Source organism: Galeopterus variegatus, unplaced genomic scaffold (genome assembly GCF_000696425.1).
Source record: "Galeopterus variegatus unplaced genomic scaffold, G_variegatus-3.0.2 Scaffold129168, whole genome shotgun sequence".
Taxonomy (NCBI): Eukaryota; Metazoa; Chordata; class Mammalia; order Dermoptera; family Cynocephalidae; genus Galeopterus; species Galeopterus variegatus.
This window is the reverse complement of record NW_007855279.1, coordinates 1-644: the sequence shown is the minus strand read 5'-3', so window position 1 is coordinate 644 and position 644 is coordinate 1. Positions and strand designations below refer to the sequence as shown.

Sequence of the window (644 nt, the reverse complement as noted above, 5' to 3'; positions counted from 1 at the left end):
TCTTCTCCCCTTTCCCACCTGCCGGTTTACCCTGACCCCCCAGCTGGGCTGTCCCATCTTTCCTCCTGACTCACGCCCTCATCCCCGCTGTCGCTGTTGCTGTCGCTGTCGCTACTGCTGCTGCAGGGGTCAAACTTGTCATCTTCATCCTCAGGCTCGGGGGCTCCATGTGCACGGAGGAGGCGTGCAAGAATGTGGTTGGGCCGGAGCATGGCACTGCCCAGTGGGGTGCGGCCACCATACATGCGGGCAGCAGGGTCTGCACCTGCCCTTAGGAGAAGCTCCAGCACATCGGCCGCTTGGGCCTCCACTGCCAAGTGCAGGGGGCTCCGGCCACACGTGGGCTCCTGTGAGGTGCAGCAGAGAGATCAGAAGGCCTGAAGAGGGGACATTACCCCACCCCCACCAAACCTTCCCCCTAGGGCAGCTCACCGGTTTGTTGAGGTCAGCTCCAGCTTCCCGGAGCAGCCGGACCATCTCCACATCTTTGTGGATGATGGCCACATGGAGTGGGGTGTGGCCTGGGGACAGAGTGACTGGTGTCAGATGATGGGGTGAGGGGCCTGTGCCCCTGGTGTCATGATCCTAGGGGAGAGCCATGTGGCCTGAGGGTGACCAGGTTTGGGGTCTGGCTCCTGAATTCC

General features: G+C 62.4%; 1 protein-coding gene across 1 annotated transcript; it reads right to left on the bottom strand.

Moving 5' to 3' along the window:
- Positions 1 to 20: 20 nt before the first annotated feature.
- LOC103584820 (NF-kappa-B inhibitor beta-like) lies at positions 21 to 521 on the bottom strand (the record flags this gene model as incomplete). Its single annotated transcript, XM_008565669.1, has 2 exons — positions 21 to 347; positions 433 to 521. Coding segments are annotated over 2 exons (410 nt in total), but the record flags the coding sequence as incomplete, so codon positions are not given.
- Between the last annotated feature and the right edge of the window lie 123 nt (positions 522 to 644).